We start from the raw sequence: 21,194 nt of genomic DNA, 5'->3' as shown, positions 1-21,194 counted from the left end.
TCAGGATTTAGGACTACCTTGAATGCTAACCTGGACTATGGGAGCAGCAGGGAGTGGGTTCTTGGAGCACACAGCTCCCTCATCTCATGTGCTGTTTCATGGATGATTTCCAGTGAGATGAGTCAGAAAACGGGTAAGGAGGGTCCCAGACTCTCCAAGAACCAGAAGTTTTCCGAGCACTTCGTCATACGTTGCTGCCCACCATTCACCTTCCTCAACTCCAAACGTGAGATCGTGGATCGGAAATACAGCATCTGTCGAAGTGGCTGCTTCTACCAGAAGAAGGAAGAGGACTGGATCTGCTGTGCCTGCCAAAAGACCAGGTAAGTGGTCTGCACTGCCCACCCAGCACCTCAGCTGGATGTTGGCCTCTTGTCTCTCAGCTCCGAGGCCCCCCTTCCTGCTTTACTCTGTGATGCTGGGGCTGGGGCTCTGCAAACTGCTCTTCTCCCGATCCCCTGACAGACAGCTCCCCAGTAGGTTGTGGCATTGGAAGGTACTGGAGGGAGATTGGAAGGTGGGAGGGGGAGCAGGGCCTGCCTTCCTGTTTCCAGCACCTGTCAGCATCCCTTAAGCAGCAGAGGAGAGCCATGGCTCCAGCCTCCAGCTTCTTTTGGCCCTCTCAGCCCCAGCCGCCGTGCAACGTCCCCTAAGAAGCCCAAGAAACAGCCAGCGGCACCCCCCGCGGTGGTCAGAGCACCAGCCAAGCCACGGTCCCCTCCGAGGTCTGAGCGTCAGCCACGCCCCCGCCCAGAGGCCCGACCACCACCAGCCAAGCAGCGCCCCCCTCAGAAGCCCAAGCAGCAGCCGCGCAGCAGCCCCCAGAGAGGGCCAGGCACCAGCCGTGGGGGGTCCCCCAACAAAGCTTCTAGGTTCTGGTAACACCATCTCTTCCCTTTCGTTCCCCCAGCCCTAAGGTTAGTAGCTGCTTCCTGTGTTTACTAACATCTGGGTTATTTCAATGGCCCTCTTTCAGCCTTACCAAGCCTGTGTAATCAATTCCCTGCATTAAATCCCCTTGTTTGAAATATCTAGTGTGGCTTCTGTTTTCCTCATAGCCGCTGTTGGTATAATACTTCAGATGGCAGTATCACTGAGTCCTTTGTCTACTAGGACTGGAAGTGATTAATTTATCAGAGCATTGACTATAGTAATAGATTGAAGAAATGAGGCCCTCAATTCCTGTGCCTCAGGGAGACGAGGAACGATGACTCTAAGGAATATCTTTGTGTGTGTAAAAGGAGAGGTTTAGCCAGTTTGTCCGTCCATCCTTCCAACACACTTCACCTAATGTTAATTTCAGTGGCAAGATCATTCATTCATTTGCTCAGTCAGTCATTCAGCAAACTTGATCACATACCTATAGAGTTCCATATACCACACTAGAGGGTGGGAATATGGCAGTGAAGAAACCAGATGGTTTGTGCTTCACCAGGATCAGAAAAGAGAATGGTTGGTCACAGTGTAGGGTGTCAACGCTCTAATATTGTCATAATCAGTATGTACATTGGGCTATGGGAGCCTGGAGCTGGGCTCTTTCTCAGGAGTTTGGGGCTTCAGAGAGGAGGTTAGGCTAGGATGGCAGAGGCTAAAAGGAGGATGATCCATATAGACAGAAAAAGTGAGCCAAGGAGGCACATGTCCATCTGCTCCATCTTAGGCAAGTCAATTTGTTTTTTTAAAAATAAACTTCAATTTTTAGAGCAGTTCTAGGTCCACAGCAAAATTGAGCAGAAGGTACAGAGGTTTCCATATACTCCCTGCCCACACACATGGCAGGTCAACTTTTTAGTCCTTTTAATATTTAGAAATGACCCTGTTTTATAAGTTAATAGTGGGCATTAATTGTGTTTGAGGTTCTCATATCTACTCTGATATGCAGCACCTGCATAGCACAATGCTGCGTATGCATGTCATATGATATTTGCAGATTTAATTAGCAGAAGAATCAACTGGGGAGCTTGTTAAAGATGCTGCCAGAGAACCTAATTGCTTGGATCACTGGTGAGGCCTGGGGATCTGCATTTTCAGGAAGCAACTCCTGTCCCCCAGCATAGTGACAGGTGGTATACAGACCACACTTTGAGAAACGTTGACCTACATCATCCAAAAATAAATGATCTACATTATCTGTGATTTGTAGTAAAGAAATGTGCCACATTTATGGTACTAAAAGTGGAAGTATTTAAGAGTGCAAGATCAGGTAAGGTTGATTTGTGAAGGAAGTAACAGGCTACCAGTTGCTAAAACCGTAATAGGAAGTTGTACGCCAGGTGACCTAGTCATTAATGTAGGCCCTTCCAAGGGGCCTGAGTGAAAGGGGCCTAGCACAGGACTTCTGTAAACTTTGATATGGAAGTGGTAGGAAATGTGCAGAGCAGAGGGACTTAACTGTACATGAGACGTGTCATCTGTGGTGGTGACTTCAGGCCACCATCTACAGTGAGTTGCGTGATGGCTGTTTGGGTGGCTAGAGTTCAAGCAGGACATGGAAAGGAGATGGAAGACAATGAAAGCAGACTTCGCTTGAGCCACAAATTTGTCTGGACCCAGCCTTGCTGGTTTTTTTCGCTTAAACTCAAGAGACATCCTAGTGTTGGCATATGTTGACTCCCTCAGTTAACTCTTCTCAGTGGGTATCAGAGGAGGTGCCTCCAATAGGCTGTCACTGCCTCCTTAGCCATTGTCCTTTACCTGAGACCAGGGGACCTGACAGGCTCTGTTAATAATGTCCCACGACTTTGCGGATGCACCATCTGAGCCCTTCTGAGATACACACTTTTCCTTCTCAGATTCCCAAAGATCCTAAGGGAATGCCTCAGAGCCATTGCTTAGCCATACTATCTATTCTCTCTTTTGATACTGATTGACTATCCTCAATCAAAGGGGTGAGAGGAAGATTATGGGAAAAATTTCACTCTTAAGTAGAGCTACTAAATGGCACATGAAGAAAGGATCCGAAAAGGTTTTCTGAAGTAGGCTTGCTTTCTGAAATGGTGCCATTCCTGAGGCCTGACCTTTAGAGGTCAAATAATTTTGACAAAGGTCTTTTGGGTCCTTAGTCACTCACTTGGATGGATCTTCTCAATAATCCCGAGAATATTTACGTCTTACGATCCAAATGGTGTGATTCCCTGCATCCTGATTGAACATGGAGTATTCTCATATTTGATGGGAGAAAACCCTGGCATCTCCCTCTTAGTTTATACTATTCTCTCAATTCTTCAAGAATTTAGGATTCCATAGGTCATCCTTGCCTTTAGGGTTAACACATTTTTCCTGGGCTGAGCTGCTTTTGATTTCTCAGTGCTCCACTTTTGGGAGCTGCGGATCTGTGGTCTTCTGAAACCACTGTGGCTATGAGTGACTGGTTTGGGGTCAGTCACACATATTTGGGCAGTGCTGTGTGTCTTTGACTCATTCTTTCACAGAACATCTTGTTGTACCAAATCGAGCCCTGCACCGCAGAAGCCTGGAGCACCAATTTACTTCTGCGTGTGTTTTCAAGCCTGTTCATCAAGACCGCATGCACAGCACTGCACAAGCTCTGGGCAATCAAGGGAAATGATGCACATTCCTGGTCCAGCTGCTCAGATGGTATTTATGGGGGCCCATCCCATGGTGATGCTGCTGTTCCCTCCAGGAGCACCTCTGAGCTCGGCTGCCTCCACCCTCAGCCCACATTCATGGTCCCACCTCGTGGATCCCTCTGCTTCTCCAGCCCCTTATTGATTCCCTTCTCTCACTTCAGCAGATAATAAAATCAAAGCCCAGGAAAGAGAACTGATTGTTAGAGGGGAAAGGTTCTACATGGCTTCTGGTTCTCCACAGAATTTGGCCTTTTGAGGACAGAGAATACTCTAACTTTGAGTTTCAAACTGAAGCAAGCCAGCTTTGGTGTTTTATTGACCACCCACCATCCTGGGCTAGGCATGGCAGGGCATTGCTTCTAAAGTTTAGGACAAGCACACCAACTGAATGACTACATGCTGGATACATTGGTCACAGAGTAGAAACCACCCCACTTTCCCTTGTAGCTGTGGAAGATCCATAGTGGTATATTGTTTTGGGTTTGTTTGGAATTATCAGGACTGCCAAAGAACAATGCAATTATATACCTGACAAGCTACAATTTACTTCAGAAGAGTGCTGACCCATGAGGGGGTAAACTAGCCCTTCCAGTCCCTTTTCTGAGCGCTCCCTCTACCTCCCCACGCAACAAACACTGACTTTGTAGTCATGTCTTAGAAAGAACTTCTTTCTTACGTGTCTGTGGAAAAATTCCATCCAGGCACATGTTATGCTTGATTTCACGCCAGTGGTTATTCTCTGGCAATCTATCTTTGGTCTCAACAGACAAACAAAATCAGGAATTCATCTATCATTTTCCAGGTAACAGCAGTTGGGAAAAGGACCCAAGCACTTTGCTCTTAGATGAGGCTCCTGCCCTGCCTGCCTCTCAGATTGCATTATTGCTTTTGCAACAGAACTCTTGAATCTTGCTCTACCTAAGTCATAAATTCCTTCCCACTGGGAGCAGGCCTTTACACATCGTGGTCTCTATAGTGCAGTGCCTATGCAGAGCAGTCGCTTATGCAGAGGCCTGGGTGAGCCCAAGAGGCCTCTAGTTCTATGAGCTGTGTGTGTTCTCTCAGTCTGACAGCTCTGCCCTGGCCACATGTCCTCAGTCTAGACCACACAGTGACCACTCTCTCTCTAATAGCCTTAATCCTGTTGTCGCCCATCCTCCTGCTATGCTCATCCCCACACATCCCAATCCTAGATCAAGCTGCTGACGCACCAGCACTGCCGCAGCTTCCCAGCTGCTGAGCCCAGTCGTGGAGACTGAGCATGGCTAGGAAAAGCCTTCTAGCCTTAACAGTTGGTGACCACAAATGGATGCGCCCCAGGTCCTCTCCAGACCAGCCTGCTTCCACCCACCCTGACATGCTTGTCAGGATGTGTGTCTGTCTCTGAATCCTTGACCTCAGCCTCCAGGATGAAGTCGTTTTTCCTGACCTGTCCCTTCCCCCGCTGCTCACACCATGCTCTTCCTCCCTCCACTCCTGCTCCTCCAGGGTCTTGCTCCACTGTTTATTTACCTCTCTAACAGCTTCAACATTTTTCTACTGTATAAAAAGAAACTGTCTTTTTCTGTTGTCTAAGTAGACATTCTCTAAAGAGAAAGCTCAATAGCTTTTAAACATGTTCGGCTGTCTCCTGGTGACTGTGTGTTCACCTCCGGCCCTGTCCTATCTCTTTTCTTCCCTTCTCAGGCGAAATTTAAGAATAGTGTGAACTCGTCACCTTTACTTCTCCAAATCCCATTCACTCTTCAACTGACCGTGCTCTGATTCTTCGCATAGCACCTCGCTGGAATTCCTCCTGTGCAGGTTCCTCCAGAAGCAACGATGAAAGGGCAAGCAGTTTATTTGGGAGGGGAAGGGAACGCTGGAGAAATGGAGGAAGTGAGATGGGAAGGGAAGCAGCCCACAAAAAGTGTATTATCCATCCAGCCTGCACTGTGGCCCCTGGGGCTTAATCCTGTTGAGGAACCCCATGAGCCAGTGTAGGACATGCATCTCAGAGTTGTCCCACCCACGGGGTAAAGGAGATGGGACACTTATACACCAGTTCCTGTCAGTCAGTGGTCAACCAATGCTGCTTTGAAGGTGGGGGCATTAATTCCTTCATACTTCTGGCCTGCCAAGTGATGGCAAAGTGGGCTGTGGCAGCAGAAAAAAGCCCACGGGCAAAGAAACGCATCTGGATGTTGGCCCAGTGTGCACAGAAGTGGTAAGGGTGAGGGGCCATAGGAAAAGCACACACAGCATCTGCTCTAACAGCTTACCTATGGCCTTCGTGTTGCTTTGCCTAATGAATGCTGAATCCAGTCTTGACATCAGGTCCTGTCTGTCGATCTGGTTGACCACTCCCTCACTCAGTCATTAAATTCTCTATTCTCTTGGCTTCCAGGAGCTTCCTCTTTCCTAATTCTCTGCATGAACTTTCTCAGTCTCCTTTGTGAGTCCTTCCTTTTCTTCCAATTGCTTTCAAAGATCATGCTTTTTGTATTGTATGTAATCCAAGGTCACAAAAATTTCCTTCTATGTTTTCTTCTAGGAATTTTAAATTGTAGGTTTTACCTTTACATTATTACCCATTTTGAGTTAATTTTTTCTAAGTAGTGTGAGGTATGGATTGAGGTTAAAGTTTTCTGCATATGCGTATTTACCTGTTCCAGCATCATTTGTTGAAAATATTCTCCACTGACTCACTTTTGCAATTTTATTGAAAAATCAGTTGACCATAATGTGTGAGTTTATTTCTGGACTTTCTGTCCTGTTCCGCTAATTTATTTGTCTTTCCTTTCTCCAGTATAACACTTGATTACTGTAGCTTTATAGTAAGTATTGAAATTAGTTCATGTGACTTCTCCCCGACATTGTTTTTCATTTTTGAAATTGTTTTTGGCTATTCTAATTCCTTTATTTTTCCATATAAATGTTAGTGTCAGTGCGTCAATTTCTGCAATACATCCTGATGGGATGTTGAATGGGACTGTGTTAAGTTTATAATCAGTTTGAGGAGAACTATAACAATATTGAGTCTATCAATGTGGTACATCTCTTCAATCATTTAGGTCTTTTTTGTTATCTAGTTTCCAGCATGCAGATCTTGCACATATTTTGTTTGCTTTATAACTAAGTATTTCATACTTTTTAGGTGTTATTAAAATAGTACTCTTTTCAATGTCAATTTTCAATTGTTCATTGCTAGTATATCAAAGCAATTGATTTTTGTATATTGATCATGTATTCTGTGATCTTGCTAAACTCACTTATGCTAGCTTTTTTATGGTAGACTCTGGGATTTTCTATGTTGGCAGTCGTATTGCCTGTGAATAGAGAGAGTTTTATTTTTTACTTTTCAATCTGTATGCCTAGTTTTGGCATATGGTTTAAAGTGCTATTTCACTTAGAATATTTGCTTCTTACAGAAATATTTTAATAAGCTTAAGTCCTTGCCAAATTGGCTTTCGAGGTTGTTAAAAGAGGTTAGAGCTCAGAGGCCTGAGCCCAACCAGATAAGGCGCTCAGGTTGGGTTGTTGGTTTATATCTGTTCTTTCTTCAAATCCTCATTTCAAGACATGGGTCATCTTTCCCCCCGTTCATCCATTGACTTACTCTATTGCCATCTAGAGAATGAGCATGATGTGCTTTGGATTTAAAGAATCAAAGAGGTCATAACTACTCCTAGAATTGTTATCATGGTAATTGCCCAAGATCACCAGGCACTGATGTCACCTCGATGCTTATGGGAGATGGTTACCGAAGCTGTGGGGATTGGATTTACGTGTGGATTTATTTCCAATCCACAGTTAGGGCCAAGCTCTTCTTGGAGGGAATTTACTGCTGACGAGCACTCATGTGATGGTTGCCCACATGTGAGCCAAAGACTCATGTCGCTTCCTTCCCTAACGCTACATGGGTCCGAGGTGTTTCTTTCTTCTGCTCTGCTATGTGGGCAGTCTTTATAATTTTCACCCTTCAAAGCTGTGCTACAAGATGAGTAGGTCATTTTATATCGTGTTTGATTTTTGTGTCATGGTGACTTATTTTCCTGTTTTGAGTTGGTCAATGGGGATGATGTGACAAGTATTTCGTGCAGGCCAAGAACCTCCCTCCTGTGTCTGCAGAATCATCACTAACGTCAGTGGTAAGGAGATTTAGGATAGCTCTTTGACTTAAGAGCCTTCACGTTTCTTGCTGGCAGATGGCCACCCCCTCCATGGGCTTGACTGGTACCTCACCTGCTACATTTCTGACACCCGTGTCCACCTCTCTTGCTGGCGTATGCATGAGTCACGAGCAGGGGCTCTATCTTAAACTCGTGTCTCCAGGGCCTGACTCAGGGCTTAGCTGATGTTATCGTCTGAATGAGATCTATAAATACGCCTAGCAGTCAGTCTGCCACAGTGGGAAGGTTAAGGACTCTGGCATCAGGTTTGGGTCTGAGCTTTGCTGCCCATCCAAGTTACTTATTCTCTCAAAACCACATTTCCCCATCTGTAGAATGAGGATATTATTTACCTCATTAGTTATTGTAAAGTGCTTAGTTTATCATCTTATAGTACTAGGTAAGTGGATATTATTAGAACTTCCTTAACGGAGACACTGTGTCATTGAATTCTAACTCACAGATTCTCCCCAACTCACTTGCTTCCACTGGTTGAACTGGAGTTCAGGAGCTGTTGCTGCACAGTTTGATGCCCCAGTGGCATCAATGTGGCTGCCATTGCCATTGAAATGCTAATTAGTTAATTAAGTGTTTATATGATTTAAGATGCCGCAGTGGCTTGTTGCAGTGGTATCTGCACAGGGTGATGCCTGGGATCTGTGGGCTTCCGTGCTAGTATCAGCACCCAGGATTTTGTATTCAGCAGGATCCATGAGGAGTTCTAATCCATTCAGGCTGCCACATGTCTGGAGTCATAGAGGTGATCCAGAAGATGTAAAGATTTCCTCCCCAAATCTCAAGGGATGTGTTCCAAACTTCCAGGCTACAATTCACTCTACAAGTTTCAATAAAGTATTTCTTCATTTATTTTTCCTGGTATCCTCCATCCTGTCTGAAGAGGGTTAGCACTGTTAGCTCGATATATAATTTGGGGTTTGGGAAGATGCTATTGTTAATACTTGAATATGTATTTTATTTCTTATTTTAAAAACTTCTCAAATTATCAGAAAAGCTGTGATTCCCATAAATTTAGTCTTTAGTGTAAAAGCATGGCACATTTCTGATATACACATCTTGGTCTTCTTTTTTTTTCTTGTTTGTATTTTAAATTAAGAACTTTGATGGTGTTCTGAAACTATTTGACATGGTCTCATTTTGAAGGTGATCACATAGATTCTGCTGTCTAAAGAGGCTGCAGTTGATAGAATATAATCTCTCAGTTGGAGAATAAGCTTGCAGGCAATGCTTGTCTGGGGCCACGTGTTCATAATATCTTTACTGGGTATCGTTTATCTCTTTCTTGAATACCGTCTGTTCCCCATCAAAATAGGAACATGTCAATATGGTCACAATTTTGTAGAGTGAGTGCATATACCCTGTGTGTATATGTGTGTATGTTCATGTCTTTAAGTCTATGGATAGTAAAACTAGTTGTTTTCTAAGAGTGGGGTGGTACTTTGACTTCCTTTGTGTTTTTCTGTGTTTCAAAATTATCTGCAATGATTAAATATAAAAGCAATAATTATTGTACATAAAAATAGAAGGACTTTTTATGAATATCTTTCCTAGGCTCAGGCCAGGAAAATAAATTATCATTTTATTTTGCCCAGATACAACCAGAATTGAGAAATTAAAGAGAGGGATTCTAAGGCTGGATTTCCTAGAATAATAATAACTTCAAAGGTAGTTTACAAATTCATAGTTATATTAACCGAGCATGGAGAAAAAGTCTATCACTTAACAGTGTTGTGGATTTTTATGTTTCTTTTTATAAACCAGATTGAAAAGGAAAACCAAGCCAACTCCGAAGAAGAAGTGACCAGTAAGGAATATCAAGTGAATGGATGGCCTCAGCTCCTGGGCTCACTGCTTCTCGACCAACATGCCCTTGGGCGAGTCATCCAGCTTCGAATATGACCCAGGGGCAGACACCTGCGGAGGTGGCAGCTGCCAATGCCCATGGTCCCCACGGAGTGGGGGGCCTGCTGGGCAGCCTGCCTGGAGGTGAGAGGGGCATCTCTGTGTGTTTTGCTCCAGTCAGTGGGTCCCAGCAGTGCCCCTCAGGCTCCAGAACTCGGTGCACAGCTCTTTGGTCTCACCTGCAGTCCTTTCTCCCCCAGGACGTGCACAGGCTGCCAGGGTCTTTGGATCAGGATGGCTCAAGTGCCAGCCCATGTGTTGTCCTCCAGCCTCTGTTCCTCTCTGTCCCTGGCATCCTGTTGCGGAGTCTGACTTTTTTGATCCTTGACCCTCTTCTTTGTAATTAATCCTCTGTCTGGGTTCCTCTCTTCCCCTGTGCCATTTGCTTTCCATTTGGATAGTCCCTACTCTAGAATTCATTGTTTTGCAAACTGTGTTGCTTTGGGCAAGTTGTCTGGCCTCAATCAGATGCCCTCCACCCAGCCCCTCTCTTGAAGGGGTCCTGGAGACAGGGCTGCACCCCAATTCCTGAGAAGGGCTGAGGCCTTGTCCCTTTGTGCTCTCTCTGGCTGGGTTCCTCCACATTTCCATCTGACACTGTAGTAGGATCAGGAAAAATAGGAAAGGAGCTTTGCCTTGGGGAGTGAGGGGAACTAAGTGGAGGAGACGCACATGAGGGGAGATTAAGCAGTCTTAAGACTCCTGCCTGTGTAGGAGGCCATTCAGGAGTGCAGGAGTCTGATCCCAATTGTAAGGAAGCAGGGTTAGGGGTTGACTTTTCCTCTCGTCTCTCTATTTTGCTCCCACTATCTGTAGCCTTAGACTCTTGGGAAGAACTTTGATCTTGAGTATGTGCTCTTGATCAGGGCCACAGGAACTAACACCCCTATTTCACCCTGGTTCCACCACGCCCTACACATACACACATGATGGAGGGGGATTGCCTCTGGCTTAAGTAGAAGACCCTCAAATCATCTTGTGCTCTTGTGGATTGGGGTGTGTGTGTGTTTTGGAACTTGGCTTTGGGAAGATGTCTTTGGGTTCTCATTTTCTCTCCCAGGCACAAATACTGGAGAGCCCCTCCAAGTCCCATGTTGGTCCCATGCCCGCTGAGACCCTGATCACTGAAGCTGATCATGAGACTACACTCTAACACACTCCCTTCTGGGGCCTGCCCTTGACTTAGGTTTCCCCTGTATGCCCAGCAGTGGCCTTGTATGAGCCCTTCTTGGGCTACTTTTCCTACTCAGCTCAGAGTTGGGGGATGAAAGGAAAGGAACTGGAGTGGATCCATCTCTCTTTAGGATCCAGCAGGATCCACTCCAAAAGCCATCCCAGGTTTTTTTTGCTGTTGTTTTTCGTTTTCTCTTGGGGGGTGAAGATTCGCCCTGAGCTAACATCTGCTGCCAATCTTCCTCTTTTTTTTTGTACTACACTTTCTTGCCTTCTTTCTGTTCTCTCCTTTGTACATGTAAACAGGATCTTGTTGTATTTACTCTGGTCTTGGGCCCATCTCAGGGTCTGTTCTTGTTCATCCTGCCTGTGATGCTCTGGCCCAAGAGCTCTGTATTGGTGTCTTTAGCTCAAATATCATCTCAGAGATGCTTCCCTTGGAAACGCAGTGTGGTTTCCATAGTTACTGTTTAGCCCATCACTCTAGTTTGTTTGTCTTTACAGCACTTATCACCCTCTGGAATTACCTGGTTCATTTATTTACTTGTTTATTGCTTGGCTCTTCCCCTTCTAATCTAAACTCCAAGATTGCCAACACATGTTTACTGCTACATTCTCAGCTCCTAGCACTAGTAAGAAATCAATAAACACTTGTTGACTGAATGGATGCTTGTTTGTTGTTTTTTTATAGGAAGAATTTCTCAAAAGTGTAGATATTTTTGGGAAGTCAAAGGTGTCTATCATATTTAACAATAAGGAACTGTTGGTGACCTTGTGGGGCACACTCTGCATGGAGTAAATGGGAGGTGAGGAAGAGGAATTCATGGAGGGAGATGCAACTCCCTCAAGTAAGCTTAACCGTGAAGGGAAGCAGAGGATAGGGCAATAGCTGGAACATTCCATGAACTCAGGAGACACTTGAGCATGGTGACTGCTGCTGGGAAGAAGGCAGCAGAATGGGCGTATGAAGAAGGAGGAGAAGACAATTGATGGAGTCAAGAACTTAGGAGGTGGGGGGTGGGAATCCAGGGTACAGGTGAGGGGATCAGGCACAGAGCAGCGGTCCCTGTTTATTGGAAAAAAGGAAGGAGAAAAGGAGAGTATAGGTTTCAGTGGGTTTGCAGGGTCAGTGGCAGGATCTTGAGGCAATTCCTGCCTGTAGCTTTGATTTTTTTCTTGAAGTAGGATGTGAAGTGATGTGTTCACAATGGGTAGTGGTGGTGTTGGGCGTGAGAGATATAAGGATGGTGAAGAGGATTATAAAGAAATCGCTTCATCCCAGGTCTTGGAAATCTTGTAAAAAAAAAACCCTTTCTCCAGGTGAATTTAATTAATTAATTTACAATTCAAGGTGCTATTTTTCCACTAAGTCATTGCCTACAACCTCATATTTAGTTGTAAATCCTAGATCTAAACTTGAGACCCACAGGGTCTCAGATGGAAGATGAATGAGTTGGAGAAAGAAAGGCAGAGTCTAATCTTCCCAAGGAATAAAGAATCATGAGGAAGTTTTCACCACGGGAATATGCAAAAATTCTGACAGATCTCAGCGAGATGGGGCTGTGCTGTCAATGTCTGTCTGGGCTGCTGTTCTAACACCAGAGAAATGTGGAAACTCAAGCCTGGAAGGATCTTGGGAGGGCTTCTTGCCTGACTCCTCTGCGCATGTCTCAGGCACTTACTATCACTGCTTTGATAAAATGAAGTGTTCTTAATGGACAAAGATGATTCTGTTGATCCAACTTTAGGATGTGCAGCTGTAATTTGGAGAGATTTTGCATACTCACCGTTATTTGTAGCACAGGTACATACTTGCAGGAATGTTGGTTTATACAGATAAAGATAAAAATAACTTCTTTTTATTGAGTATCAACTATGCATCCATCCTATACCACAGGATGTTTTACATGTGTAAATGAGAGAGGTTGGTCCTGGCCCCCATGGCCACTGGAACCATGACCTTGACCTTATTGCCATCATACTGCAGCCTAGAAGTTTCCAATTTGAGCTTGGTGGAGCCCTGAGGTACTTGGAGATGCACCTTATGAGATCAGAAGGAGGTGGAGCCAATAGGGCTCCTGGTTACACCTCCACATCGACTAAGGCAGTTTTAGGGTCTATGCTGACTTCTGATTTTTTATATATAAAGGATTCCACTGGGATAACAGAGTCTGACAACCTTCACTTTCATAACTGTAAGAAAATATTGACAGAATACTTATGTTAGTGATTCTCTAAATAATTTATTGAATTGAAGAATGTACTCTTTGGCATTACATCATAGGGCTGGGTTGAGTTGACTGGTATTTCAGTGACTACTTATTTCCTCTTAGGCAACAATTCACCTACCACCAAGTTGATTGTTTTGACTTTTGATCAACTGGATAGGTTTACCCAAAGTACAGATGAGCAAAAGAGCATAGATTAACATATTGTCCTAATAATTATACCTATACTTTTACTTTTAAATGAATTTACGTAAACGTGTTACATTCAACATGGTACTACAAATCTATTTCTGTTGCATATGCTACCTTAACTATATAAACTACTTTCATAATACATAAAATAGGCTTGAGGAGAGTGGAGAACATGGTAAGTTACAGCTTAAGTGGTGGCCTTACTTCATAGCAAATCAAATATCTATCAGATTCGAATCATTTGGCTCAAAAAGATCTCTTAACAACAAAACTAAGTTCTAAAAAAGTAGTAAATCTCATTACTAGAGTAACATTCTCATTGGATTTTGAAGCATATGAACGGTCCTGAGAGTCCATTCATAATCTGAGGCCAGAAGTCTGTGGGACCCTGTGGTGTATCTGGAGAGGCTAGTGGATGCCCCTCTAGAACCAAAAGGCTGTAAGTATTTTGTAGAGAGAGAGGTAGATAATCTCAAGTAATTAGAGTCCAGAAAGAAGGTACTTTCTTGTGGCAAGAGGGTCTAAGTTTCTAAAGGTCCCTTTGTGCAGAAGATGTAAGCTCCCCAGGAAGAAAGGGCGGGGAAGAGCGTCTGGGTCCGTGTTTGAGAAGGTGGCTGATAGGGTGAAAGTCTTTTCTGTGGTGAATTAATGACAGATATTCTTGATAAAGATAGGAAGTTATTTGCATCAGCATTAGCCAAACCAGCCCTTGCTGCATGAAGAAAGTGAGAGCTTTTTGGGCCATTCTTTATTAATGAAGCCACACTGGGCCAATATTAGATGCAGATGTTTTATCAGATATTGAAAATAGTCCCTTGGCTCAGGTGGTGGCCCATGCACAGCCCTGTGTTGACCTCCAGGCAAATCTATTTGATTAATGATGACATGGAGTTATCACTGTTGTGATATCATCATCGAAGAGGGTTGGGTAGTCTGTCATTCAGAGAGTGTGGGACCCAATAGACATTCAGGCAACTTTGCATCCATTAGATCATGTTTGCACACAGATCAGAGGGTAAAGTTAAAAAAATTTTTTAAATTTTTCTTTGAGGAAGATTAACTCTGAGCTAACACCCGCCTCCAATCCTCTTCTTTTTGCTGAGAAAGACTGGCTCTGAGCTAACATCTGTGCCCTTCTTCCTCTACTTTATGTGTGGGACGCCTGCCACAGCATGGCTTGATAAGCAATGCTGAGGTCTGTACCCGGGATCTGAACTGGAGAACCCCGGGCCTCTGAAGTGGAGGGCATGAACTTTACTACCATGCCGCCACGCTGGCCCAGAGAGCAAAGTTTTTCCTGACACCTCATATGTCCCTCTACCTAGGTGCAAGCCCATTCACAGCTAATTAATTCACTTCTAGGCATATCAGGAGAAAGGTGTTTGGTACACTGGGGGGCAGAGTGTCCCTCAGTCATGGGGAGGGTCCTGTGGGAGCCCGCCTGGCCTCCAGGACCTCTTGTTGATGGGAGTTACTTAGTAAATCTCCCTGCATTTGGTTTTATTTCTGAGATCTCTGAAGTACACAAATTTTTGGGTTTGTTATCTGCAATTTCTGTCTCAGGAAGGCAGCATCTCTCTTCTGTATTGGAAGAAATCTGATGCACCAAAAAGAAAAAGGCTGATGTTCTCTTTTTTTTTTCCTCCCCCTGCATAGTCATCCAACAGATTTTTACATAATCTGTTTTCACTATAATTCACCCTCCATTTCTTAAATTCTCTGTAATATCCCCTTCTGCAGCTGACAGCTTCTGTTCTTTCTCTTCTAGAAGAGAGAAGCTTCTGGAAGCAGAATTTCTGAGTCAGACCCTTTAATAGAATCATAGTTTTCTGCTGATGGAGATCGTTAAGGATCGCTACTGCCAGCTGCAAGGTTTTGCATTTATTTTCGACTAGAGCTTTGGTTGCAAGCAGTAAAAAAAGAATCATTTTCCAACTTTTTTCTTCCAGTCCAGCCTTGCTGACACCTCGTTATTGGGCTTGGAATGTAAACGATGTCTGTTTTCTTAACTCTTGTTAATGTGGATTTTGGTACCATCTGAATTCCCTGATTTTTCGTCTTCTTACTGTATTAGTCTGCCAACCAACTCTTTCTTTTTAAAGTGATCCTGTCCATTTCCTTCCTTATGATTTTTCTCCTCCGATGCAAAGATCAAGATCAAGTGTTTCAGCTGCATAACATATTTATTCAGAACTTCAAGCCCATTCTTTTTTCTAAGCCACAGCTTCTTTCTGAGACTGGCAATCTTATCTGATTTGCTCACCAATCTCAGCAGGTAGGGATGGGAGGGCGGAAACATCGAGAGACAGGAAACCACAGCTTCCTCCCCACTCCAGGCTCCCATGCGCCCCCTCCAATTGCCACTCCTTCCTTGTCTTTCAGCTCCTGTCTTCCTTTCCTCTCTTTCCCTCACTTATCTGTTTTTCTACAACTTAAATTGGCAAAAGATCTTGGTTTTTAGATTTCTGGCAGAGCTACCTACAACCTTCCTACATTTTTATTGCTTGGGCTTCACATCGTCTTCGCTGCCTTCTCCGGATCTTGTTACCAGGTGCTACCTGAGATTCTCACCAAACCAGAAGCACTTTGACTCATGCAGGTTCCCACTGTTAGGTGACCAAGAATGGCCTCTGAGAGGGGTGCTCACTCACAGGTAGGTGAATTCTGACTCCAGATCTCCCCATCCCAGTTTTCTTCTCTTCCCCAAATGGCCTGATGCCAAGATGTCACATGCCCTACAGATATGCTCTCCTGAATTAGGATGGTTATGTCATTGGTGAATCTACTTCCTTAATTTGCTTTCACCTGCAGTTTTAATGTGCTGTTACTTGCATTGTCTCAAGTCTCCAAGAGTCCTCAGCCAAATACTTGAACCCCCTTCTCCTGCGATACCTTCCTTTTCTTCTGGTATAAGTTTCCTTTCGGTGAGCTCTTGGGGTCCTAATAAAAGAATCTCTGGAGTTCAAAACATGTGTGTTTGTGTGTGAGCGTGTGTGTGTGTGTGTGTGTGAGAGAGAGAGAGAGAGAGAGAGAGAGAAATAGACAGAGACAAAGAAAGAGAGAGAGAATGATTCTTTCCCTTTTTGTGGCTTTTTCCTTCTGCTGCTTCATGTGCTGTGGGAGAAGTGGGTCCCTCCCTTCCATTCCTAGTCTTTCTCTTGTTCAAAACCATAAGCAGTGGGAGGTACAGGGCTCCTGGTAGGGGCAAACCTTTGATGCTCTTTACCCATACGGAAGGAGGTTTGGTTGGCATGTCATTCCAACTTCCTCTCTCTTCCGACTTGTGAAACTCAAATTGCTGGGGAAATGAGAAAGCATTAGTGTATACATATCACCCAACAAAGCTTTATAATGTTGTTTCTTAAGGCAGCTCAGTTTTCTGAACATTTTAGACCCCCATTGGGATGTAACTGATTTAGAACAATGTTATATGGTAACTTTCTCCTACAGTCCTGAAATTCTGTGATTTAGATGGATTATGTTGTCTTTAGTTTGAATATAGACATACTACACAAGGACATTCAGATCCACGTGGTTTCTGTGATTGTGGTGGGAGTGTACACAAATGGAGTTGCTCTATTTTCTGAGCTGGAAAGTTGCTGAAAGGAGGGGCCTATCAAAGTTCATCTCCTGGTGGGCAATGCTTTTATCTAGTGCTTTGTTGGTTGCCTCTGTCTCCCATTTTGCACAGTGGTTGGGTACAGCTTTCCAGTCCACACATCTCACCTGCCCCCTACCACTTATACCTCCAGGTAGTTAAAAAATGAGCTCTGATTAGGACCCCTTAAATTGCCTCTCTCTCTCTCTTCCTCAAAATGCTTCCTCTCAGGACTCTCAGATGCAAGTGACCAAAACAAAGAGGATGCATCTCCAAAGCTTGGAGAAGGCAGGGCTGTGTCCACAGCTCTTTCTGTATTTCTTTGTTTATATGCCTACTCTTTGGATCATTCATGTGACCAGAGGGTATGAGGTTCTAGGATTTTCCCAGCTTCAGACACCTACCCACCCCTTTGGTCAAGGAGCAGTGTCTATTTCTGAAGAAGATGGGGGAGGCCAATCAAGGCTGCACAGATCTAGCCACTGGGAGAGTAATACAGACTTCTGGTTGACAGCTATTTTTCTCCCCCCAACAGCATTTTGAAGGTATCATCCTATTGTCTGCTGACCTCTATAGTTGCCAGTGAAAAATCTGCTGTCAGTGTACTTGTCCTTCCATTGTAAGTAAATTATATTTTCCCTTTAGTTGCTTTTAAGATTTTTCTTTGTCTTTGGTGTTTTGAAGTTTCACTGTGATGTCACTAAGCATGGTTTTATTTTTATTTATTTTGCTCAGGATTCAAGTTTCTTCAGTCTGAAGACATATATCTTTCTTCAGGGATGTGCCAAAAAAAGATATCGTTGTACAACCATCATCATGGCAAAAATTAAAAATTATCAAGTGTTGGCAAGGATATGGGGAAAAGTCTCATAAGCTACCGATAGAAATTTGTAAACTATTACAACACCTTTGGGGTGAAATTGAGGGATATGTGCAAAGCAGGATATTGTATAACCTATGATCAAGCAATTACGATTTCAGGCACCCACCTGAGAGAAAACTGGCATTCATTGAAAAAGGAGATACATATACATATGTTCAGTGAAGCACTGTATCTCATTGAAAAAAAGAGAGAAAGAGAAAGAAATTAATCAAAATGTCCACCAATAGGAGAACGAGTGAATCAATAAATGCACATTCATAAACAAAATCCTAAACAGCAGTTAAAATAAATGAATCAGATACACCCAGATGAGGGAGATACATTTGGGGGAAAAAATTAGGAATACAAAAAGCAAATAGTAGATGGTAAATGCAATATGATGCCCTATGCGTAGATTTTAATAACCCACAAAAGTATAATTGCCCAATAAGCAGAAACTGTAAGATCTCACACTCTCTGAATACTGCAATAGAATTTAAAAAGACAACAAAATAAAAGGCTATCCAAGAAATATCTGTCCTCTTGGAAATCAAAAATATTTGAAATAATTCCTGGCTTGAAGAAATAACAGAAATTAAAAGTGCTATAGAAATGGTCAACACTATTAGCCAGACACAAATGTTTTTGGAGAGATAAGTGGGAGGCTGATGATAAGCCTGGGGTCTCTCCAAGGTTACAAGTCTTAGAAAACAAAAACTCTGGTTCTGAGTCAATTTTGGATCTGGGTTGTACTGTGGCTTCTGCAGCTTTCTGACACGGAGAAAAGGGGGAAGAGTTAGAATTCACCCGTCCCTCACAAACTTCCTTATTAATAGGTAGGAAAACACAGTAGAAGATAATAGAATGTTGTAGAATGTGGAGGGATGTAAAATGGGCGGTGTTAGGTAGAGGGAACTCAGTGAGGGAGAGAGGGGGCATCTGGAACAGTCTGGTGCTGGGAGCTGGCATGGCCAAGCACAGGCAGATGCTCCAACAAGGAATGACCCTGTGCCCTCGAGTGAGCACAGCCAGACCCTGCCAAGTTTAAGGGGCAAGCAAAAATATGGGGGCAATGCCAGAGAGAGATCTGTTCAAGGTGTAGGGCTGGGATGAGAGGGAATGCCAGAGAGTAGGGAGGAAGAGTGGTAGACTCAGATGAGATTTAGCTCAGAATGCCACACCCCCAGAAAGAGAAATCAGGCCGAGTACTGTCCCAGGGCAGCTGGAGGGCAAGGCCAGAGTGTCCTGGCTTCCTCACTTGGGGAGGCCACTTCTCTGTGGAAGTGGCAATAAAAAGGCAGGGGAATTGAACTCCACAGAGCTTTCAGGTAGAAATATTTCTCCTGCCTCAATTCAGGTGCTAAATGAACAACAAAATGAAGACCTCTACTATGAACAGTTTCCAACAATGAGATATCCGAGGCCATTACATTCCTGGGAATAACACCAGGGGTGCCATGACAGACTACTAGAAAGAACAAATTAGTGGGCCAGCCCCACTCAGACCCAATAAGGAAGCTTAATATTTCTTCAGCCCGTTTTAGATTTTGGCAAAGCCAGACCCCACACTCAGAGCTTGCTAGGCTCTATCCTCCATATCATCCAGGAGATACACAGTTACTACAGAGTGAGCAGCTGGGGAGGAGAGAGCACCGAGTGCATTAATTCACATGAAAAATTGGACATTAGCACAGAAATGTTAATAAACAGAAATCCCTGAATTCTTTATGTTCGTCTGTTGTGGAAATAAAACCCTCTGGGGATAGATAAAAACATGTATGGAAATTACTTGAAACTGATGTACAAATAAATTAATGTGCCTTGGATATTCTTACTAAAATGTGCTATAATTCGATTGTATTTTTTGTCTTTTAAGGGTTGTTTCTGGGGAGCACTATGCAGTAAATATTGCAGAAGTTATATAAAGCTCCAAAAGCTATTCTATGTAAATTTCTTGAGTGTGAATTCCCAACCATAATGTTTGGTATATTACTTTGATAATTCTGGAAGTTAATTGATTTTATATTCTGACATTTTCACTGGTTTGGGGAAAACTGATGTGTGTACCCAGAGTTGTTCTGTAAATGCTTAACAACCGGCTATCTGGGTGAAAAGTCCTGATTTATGGTGTTTGCCAATTTCCATGGTGTAAATACTTCCACTACAGCTGAGTGCAAGCGATAAACGTGATGTCGCTGAATGCAGAAGTGGGAAGAGATGTTGACAGGCGACTCTTCTGAGTCGATACAAACCACTGCACGTACCTATGGGCTTCTGTGAAACTGCAATTTTTTACTAAAAATTCTGCTCCATAAATATACAAAGGCACTAGTGAAAGGAAAAATATAAAGGGAAAATAAAATGAATTCAAACTGGGGAGCTCAAGTGGAGAAAATTGACAGATTTCTTTTAAACTTTGAGAAATGGTATTTGTCTATAATCTGTACTTTATTATTACTTTTTATTAAGCCAACAAGATATCTATGTACCACAGTGAGTGTTCTGAACTCTTAGATTCTTTGGTTTTCCCCTAGACAGAGGCTGGGGCTTCTTTCCTTTTGGATATTGGTGCTAAGCCAACGCTGACCAAAGAATCAATGGGACCTGCACCCTCTGAAGCCGGTTTCAGGATGGCTGAGCTGAGGGTCCAGAAAGAAGAAAAGATATGGAGGCTTCTGAATTTTGGGGAGGCAATGCTGAAATTTAGAGCCGTGGTTTGATATGATAATATATAGCTTTTTGTTATTAACATTAATGGACAAGAAAAATTAGTTGTTCAAAAACGGAAAAAAATGGATTAATAAACTCTTCTGTTAGAGTAAGGCAAGAAGAACTTATTAAAATAGAGGCGAATTGGAAATGTCAATAAGAACCCATGGACACTTTTTAAAGGAGGCATTATCTGTTCTGTCCCTACAGTGATTTATGCTGCCGGATGCTTTTGCTGCCATCCTGCCAAATTCCAGTCAAAATGTGGAGCAAGTTTATTTGCAGAACTAGCGCCTGTGTCTTCTGAAACTCTCCTCCAGCGGAAGGAACAAATGCCCTTGGAGGAGAGTTGATTCCATGTTTCTGGGCAGGGACAAGAAATCAGGATTAGTATGTGAATTCCAGATGTTGAGAGAAAGCAAGGTTGCATTAGGGAATCAGAGAGTCATAAATCCATAATGATGCAAAAGAGAAGATAAAAAAGAATTACCTGAAAAGCACACCTGGTTTCTGAAATTGTTTACTGAAAAGGCTGTATATTGATTAACACACATTATGTGAGGCCCACACTGAAGTTTTTATAACCATCTGTTTGAAAATACAGGATGCTGTTTTTTCCTATAAGGAGGTGAACCTGTAGGAGTACAGGTGTACCTTTCCTGTACGGAACCAGAAGGGGTATCATAGGACATTATCAATGTTCCAAAGATCTCTGCAAAATGTGGTTTATTTGATAGAAAAGGATGCAAGCAGATTGGAGAGAGAATCGGG

The 21,194-nt window shown here is 43.5% G+C and overlaps 1 protein-coding gene across 11 annotated transcripts in view; it reads left to right on the top strand.

The window, feature by feature from the left end:
- Nucleotides 1-19,540, top strand: part of MOBP (myelin associated oligodendrocyte basic protein) — a 47,126-nt gene extending 27,586 nt beyond the window's left edge. For 5 of the 11 annotated variants that reach the window (XM_008514110.2, XM_008514111.2, XM_070577190.1 and 2 more), the window contains 5 exons: nt 114-323; nt 627-917; nt 9,521-9,745; nt 17,388-17,471; nt 17,588-19,540. In XM_008514110.2, coding sequence (XP_008512332.1) covers nt 118-323; nt 627-882 — 462 coding nt within the window. In that variant the 5' untranslated portion in view covers nt 114-117 and the 3' untranslated portion in view covers nt 883-917; nt 9,521-9,745; nt 17,388-17,471; nt 17,588-19,540. Of the gene's footprint in view, nt 1-113; nt 324-626; nt 6,407-9,520; nt 9,746-17,387; nt 17,472-17,587 lie in introns of all 11 variants that reach the window. The other 6 variants (XM_008514114.2, XM_070577192.1, XM_070577194.1 and 3 more) reach the window with 3 other exon arrangements.
- Nucleotides 19,541-21,194: the final 1,654 nt, after the last annotated feature.

The sequence above is a fragment of the Equus przewalskii genome, chromosome 15 (assembly GCF_037783145.1).
Source record: "Equus przewalskii isolate Varuska chromosome 15, EquPr2, whole genome shotgun sequence".
In the NCBI taxonomy this organism is placed as follows: domain Eukaryota; kingdom Metazoa; phylum Chordata; class Mammalia; order Perissodactyla; family Equidae; genus Equus; species Equus przewalskii.
Note: the sequence above shows the minus strand (reverse complement) of the source record. Positions and strands in the feature narration are given on the sequence as shown.